The following is a 6,195-nucleotide window of genomic DNA, read 5'->3' on the forward strand; positions in this document are numbered from 1 at the left end:
AATACACTGATGATTGTTCTGACAAGCGATGAAACTATATGGATTCTATGAAATGTTGTGGGGGTCCCTGCTTCATCTCTCTCTCTCAACTAAGGGGTCCTTGGCCTGAAAACGTTGAAGACCCCTGCTTTCCAATGACACATAGCAGCAACCCTGTTATACCTGGAGGTCATTCTGACAAGCAATACCAAACAGACATGCCTCTTTGGTGCACCTGTAAATGTTGCCCTGGGGGGCAACATTACTTGATTTGCCAAAGTTAATTAACATATTTGCATGTCTGACATAATCATATCACCTAGCATTCCACAAATACTTCTCAATCGTGTGGGTTCATCCTCTCTTATACTCCTCAAAAGTATAGCTAAAGCAGGGGTCTTCAACGCCCCTTAGTTGAGAGAGAGATGAAGCAGGGACCACCACAACCGTTTCATAGATGCCATATAGTTTCATCGTTTGACAGCACGATCACCAGTGTTTTTTTGGATTCATGTCAATTTGTGTTTTCAAATATTTAACCACTTGAACCGTCAATACTAAAATTGACCTTGCACTCTGTACTTAGTCTGCTCTTTTTCCCCTCTACACCAAACCTCTTTGCCGAAAATAGCCGATCTACAAGCTCACAACGCCTCGCAGCGCAAGGCGTTGTGAGCTTGTAGATCTGCTATTTTTGGCTAAAGTTCTCAGAATATGGATGCTAGGGTTCAAATAGTTAATAGAGAAATAAAGTTTCTATCACTCAAAGATTTTGAGGACCCCCTATAGGAACTCTGGGGACCCCCTAGGGGTCCCAGACCCCCTGTTGAAGACCCCTGACCTAAAGATTCACCAGGCACTTTACTCATGTTAAAATTGTTCATATTTGACATGTATTAACTAGCATTCCACAAATACTTCTCAATCGTGTGGGTTCATTCTCTTTTACTCCTCAAAAGTATAGCTAAAGATTCACCAGACACTTTCCTCATGTTAAAATTGCTCTTGTTCTCTGCTTTTGCTTGGAGTAGCACGTTCCAAAATGTTTGGACAGTCTCCCACATGCACGTTTCTATGATTGATGAATAGATTAGGTTGACGCAATAAACGCTGGCCATTTAGAACTTCACTCAAAATGACTATGCAAATACTATGTGATTCAGGATGACTGTCACTTAGTGCTGGAACCAGAGACATCGTGTCCACTTGGGGCTGTCAACAGAGAAAGGCGTCACAGAGATAGCGGCGCTGTAAAAAGACACATTCTCCATGTCCTACTGATATGACACGAGACAGACAGAACACCAAAACAACCCTCTTTTCCCAGGAAAAGAGATTAGCGAGTGGATAATACACATGTGTGTAGACTATTTTCTTCACGGAGACTTACTGCTAATAACAACAGTAATTAAAGTGTCTGCAATCACAACCACGTCGCTTACCAGCTGAATACAACCTGGTCCCAGTAACGAGAATCAAATGCCTCGCGTTCACACAGCAAAAGGATAATTCCATTACACTGCTGACAGTTTGACACCTTTGAACTCCCACCGCACTGCCTCAAAAACACGAGTTAATTGCCTCCAGGACATGTTCAAATGTGTGGCTATAGGCTATATGCCCATATACTGTATATGGGTGATTGTCTCATTTCATTTAACTGTTCATTGTCTAACTATGCTTTAGTTGCTTACTTTATTGGAATGTAACGACACTGTAAAGCAAGTGACACCGTCTGTGAGAATATAAGCTTTACAAAGCAGATTTTCTTTCTTCTACGTTTCAATTTTGTACATTTTTTCGCAACGTAAAGCCCTGCTTCACCATACAAGGCCGTTGCACAAAAATAGTGACAACAGCAGATCTACAAGCACACAACGCCTCGCACCGCGAGGCGTTGTGTGCTTGTAGATCGGCTGTTTTCACTAGTGTATTCAGATTCCGATTCCGATTCCGATTACTTTATTAACCATTGTGTAATACACATAGGAATTTGCTTTGGCATACTACATTTTTGCATTCAAACAGAACGCAACACGTAGTCACCACAGCAGCCATGGGTGTGCGCTATCTTGGAGAACCTGCGCAACAATTCAGGGCAGTCAAGCAACCGCCTTCGTTGAGAGCAGGTTCAGCATGTAAAGCATTTTTAAAATGATAAATACAAAACAAACGGTTTTGAACATACAAGGTTTTCACCCGACAACGACGATATGGGTGATTGTCTAATTTCTTTTACTGTTCATTGTCTAACTACGCTTTAATCGCTTACTTTATTGGAATGTAATGACACTGTAAAGCAAGTGACATTGTCTGTGAGAATATAAGCTTTACAAAGCATTTTTCTTTTATTCTACTTAAACATATACAGTACAGTATATTGCTGAGGCATGCTTGGGCAAAAGCGAATCGCAAGAGCCTGCTGGCCATTGTACCCTAACAACAGAGAAAAGTCTAGTCATGAGACATAACCGAGTTCACATTGGTCATGAGCTAGTCAACTATAATAGGAAACATGATATAAAGTATTAATAAAATAAGGAATGTGGACATATCCCTGAAACTCCTCAGCTCTAATAAGAAGTAAGTACATGTACGTGCCACAGTACTTATACATTAGAGCAGGGGTCTTCAACGTTTTCAGGCCAAGGACCCCTTAGCTGAGAGAGAGAAGAAGCAGGGACCCCCAGATTCCATATAGTTTCATTGTTTGACAGCACAATCGTCAGTGTATTTTGGATTGTCAATTTGTGGTTTCAGATATTTAACCACTTGAACCGTTAATACTTAACTTGACCTTTCACTCTGTACTTAGTCTGCTCTTTTTTCCTCCCTCTACACCAAACCTCATTGCCGAAAAAAGCCAATCTACAAGCTCGTAGATCTGCCATTTTTGGCTAAAGTTCTCAGAATATGGACGTTAGGGTTCAAGTGGTTAATATAAATAAGGAGAAAAAAAGGTTTTATATCACACAAAGATTTGAAGGACCCCCTGTAGTAACTCTGAGGACCCCCTAGGGGTCCCGGACCCCCTGTTGAAGACCCCTGCATTAGAGTAAGTGTACAGGTTAGCGCTCGACTGCAACGCACAAACCACTGATCCTAAAGTAATCCCTTCCTGTCCATTCAATGTAACGTGACAACCTAATTTGTCAGTTGGGAGACAGACAATTACACATCAAGATGCTGCCCGCAAGCCACTGTCAAAACAGACGTGTGCATTTCCACCATTTCCATGACATGCTCACATAGTTCACAGCATGGATGTGTGGATACACTGCATGGATACAGTGGATGGTAAAATCACATGCCGCTACTGAATGAACAGGATTTTCTTTCCAGGTTATATTACCTCCCCTAATTGATATCATATGTTTCATGCTGAAAGGCAGAGCAGGAAAGATCAAAAGGTTTTTTTTCTCCCCTGATTACACATGCCTAATCTAATCAATTCATACAATTTCAAGCTACTGTATGAAGTGAAAACATTCCCCTGCCACATTGACCACAACTTTATGTTTTACATTTTTTTTTAAAAAGCGCTAAAGGCGTCACTCCTCATGCTTGCACATGAAACTGATTTGTCTGATTCTGGACATCGAGTGTGTGCCAGAGCGTGTGTACGTGTGTGCTTGTGTATTTGAATAATCTTCTGGTGATGAGTCACATGCAGACCAGTGGATGACGGAAAACACAGACATGCATCAGGTTTAGGCCGTGAGCGCCATAAGCAGTAATAATAATGCCATGCTTGTTAAGAGTTTTGCATGTGCTTCTCTGTGCAAAGAGGGAGCAACGAGCTTGGATCATGCTGCTGTTGTCTCCGTAACCATGCTGCCATGCAGGGGAAACCAAACACTGAGTTAATGGGACTGACACCCTGTGCTGACTTGAACAAGGGGGATTTGGGTGGTAAAACCAGACAATACAGGGGGGGGGGAGTGGGGGAATTTAATGACTGGCTCTAAATGAATTCCAAAGTCGGGATCCATTCGAACCAGTGATTACCTTTCCGGTTACTAACTGACAAGCACTGATACCCATCGTCCTCCACGTCTGGCAGAGTGTGGCACTCCACAGGGAGGTGACCTTCGTCCAGGACTGTCCAGCAGCTGTCACGCAACACCTCACAGAAGCTCCGGCATGGCAGCGCCGGAGGCAGGCCCGGTGCGCCACACTTTGGTAACAGGAGCAGGCAGAAAAACCACTCCAGACTATGGTGGCAGCCTGACCTCAAGAGCCATGCCCACTCGCTCAAGAGCGCCTGGACCTCCTCAACGCTGCTCTGGTTCAGGTAATTGGGCACTGCGAAGCTATCTCTACCCGCCAAGGAGCAGAAAGGAAGTGGGTTGTCTACTGGCAAGCAGCGTGGAGATTCTAGGATCACAGTTGGCTTAGTTGCTACTGGTGTCTGGCTATTAACTGCTGCCTGGCTGACTACAGCTCCTTCCCTTGTTAGCGCTGTAGGGCTAGTAAATGGTAACTGGCTAGCTAGCAATGCCTCACTAGTTACTGATGTTTGTCTCATAGCTGAGTTGGCATTCATTTGTGTAGTTCTTGGTATCGCAGTAGTTATTGGTACCTCACTAGGTGTTGGTGATGGGCTGAGTAAAGATTTTTTGTTATTGACTACTTGAGCCTGGCTAGGTAAAGACAAACGGCTTAACAAGGACTGGCTATTAGTTACCAGTTCATGGATAACTGGTGTCTGATGAGTTGGCAACTGAATAGTTCTCTCTGTGTGGGCATCCTTGCGGGCCTGGGTTGTGTCCAATGATTTGTCGTCTACAGACTGTGTTAGTAAATCACCTGAGACAGTGTATTCTTGAGAATACTCCGTCAAGTTAAAATCACTGGCATTCCAACTAGAGCTGATGTTAATTTTTCTGTTACTTTCACCACTATTGGGATCGAGGTTAAGAGAGACTGTCTGACAGCGCATACTTTTAGCATCGCCCTCATCTGTTTGGTTGCAAAAGGTCAAAGCATTCTCTTGAAGGTCCAGCTTTGGCATGCCAGTTTCTTTAAGTTCACTGGCCTTGTTTTCTATCAAACCTGTGAGGTCAGCGGGTGTCATCACGCCCAGCTTGCTCTCCTGCAAAGGCAAGTGTGAATCAAATCCGGGCATCACGCTGGACTCAACCTCTGATCTGGATGCAAATCCGGACTCAGACCTAAATTCGGAGCCGGCCCAAGGACCAGACCCTGACCCTAGATCAGGGCCCGGCGAGGAACCAGGCTCGCTCTCCTGCCCTGAAAAGTGCAAGTGATCAGATTTTCCAGAACCCATACCCTCTAGTGATGACATGCGGTTACCGGCTTCACCTGCACGCGTTGGGATCCCAGCGGCGACTGTCCCCGGCGCTGGCTTATTCGTCGGCCTCGCGGTGGTCAGCCGCGGATCCTCCGTGGGCTGATCCCCACTCTGTACGGGTCTGTGGGTCCTGCTCGCCGCGTCGGTGACCTCGGGCCCGACCCCCGAGACGTTCTCGGTCGGCTGCTCGCCGCTGCCGACCGGGGACCCCCCGGACCCCTCGTGGTGGTCCACGGCCGGGGCCAAAGTGGTGGTCTCGGACCAGGACCTCCAGAACCAGGCCTGAGACGGGCCCGTCCACTGGGCCAGCAGCAGAAGCAACAAAAATCCAAACTGGATCCTCATCTCGGGACGTTTAAAACGGGAGCTCAAGCAAGCTCATCCACCGGCTCTCTATCAGGCTAGGCGTCTGGAGTGAACTGTGACATGCCCACACTCACTGCCACTTATCTCTGCCTCGCGCTCCCTTTCCTCAACCACAGAGTCCCCACACTTACACACACTTACACCACACACACACACACGCGCGCTCCGCTAGACAGAGAGGAGGGCTTGAAGAGGAGTGCCTCATTCAAACGAGGACAAGGACGAGGAGGAGGAGGAGGGGGAGGGAGGTGTCCTCCTCATTGGCTGCCCTGGGGATATTTCCTCCCCCCGACTCCTCCCTCCCGCCCCCCTTCAAGCCTTTGTCATAGCAGTGAAAAGGGGCTCTCTCTCCAGATCAGAGGAAAAGTCGCAGCAGAGAAACAACCATGCTGGAGACTGTGTGGAAACACACAGAGACTCAGGCCACAAACATATATTTTGGAACTGTCCAAAATTTGACAACTATTGGGATGGAGTGTGGTCAGTAATAAAAGAGATATTGAAATATAAAATACAAGACAAGTGTGTTACTATAT

General features: G+C 46.0%; 1 protein-coding gene across 1 annotated transcript in view; it reads right to left on the reverse strand.

Annotated features, from left to right (window-relative positions):
- The window catches only part of LOC308308094 (collagen alpha-1(XVIII) chain-like), a gene marked incomplete at both ends in the record, with an annotated part of 96,334 nt that extends 90,696 nt beyond the window's left edge, over positions 1–5,638 (reverse strand). Inside the window, 2 exons of the mRNA XM_080753463.1 lie at positions 3,988–4,356; positions 4,924–5,638. Of these exons, the coding sequence (XP_080609589.1) occupies positions 3,988–4,356; positions 4,924–5,638 (1,084 nt within the window). The remainder of the gene's footprint in view (positions 1–3,987; positions 4,357–4,923) is intronic.
- Between the last annotated feature and the right edge of the window lie 557 nt (positions 5,639–6,195).

This window comes from Nannobrachium achirus, assembly GCF_963921795.1.
Source record: "Nannobrachium achirus genome assembly, chromosome: 22".
Classification (NCBI taxonomy): Eukaryota; Metazoa; Chordata; class Actinopteri; order Myctophiformes; family Myctophidae; genus Nannobrachium; species Nannobrachium achirus.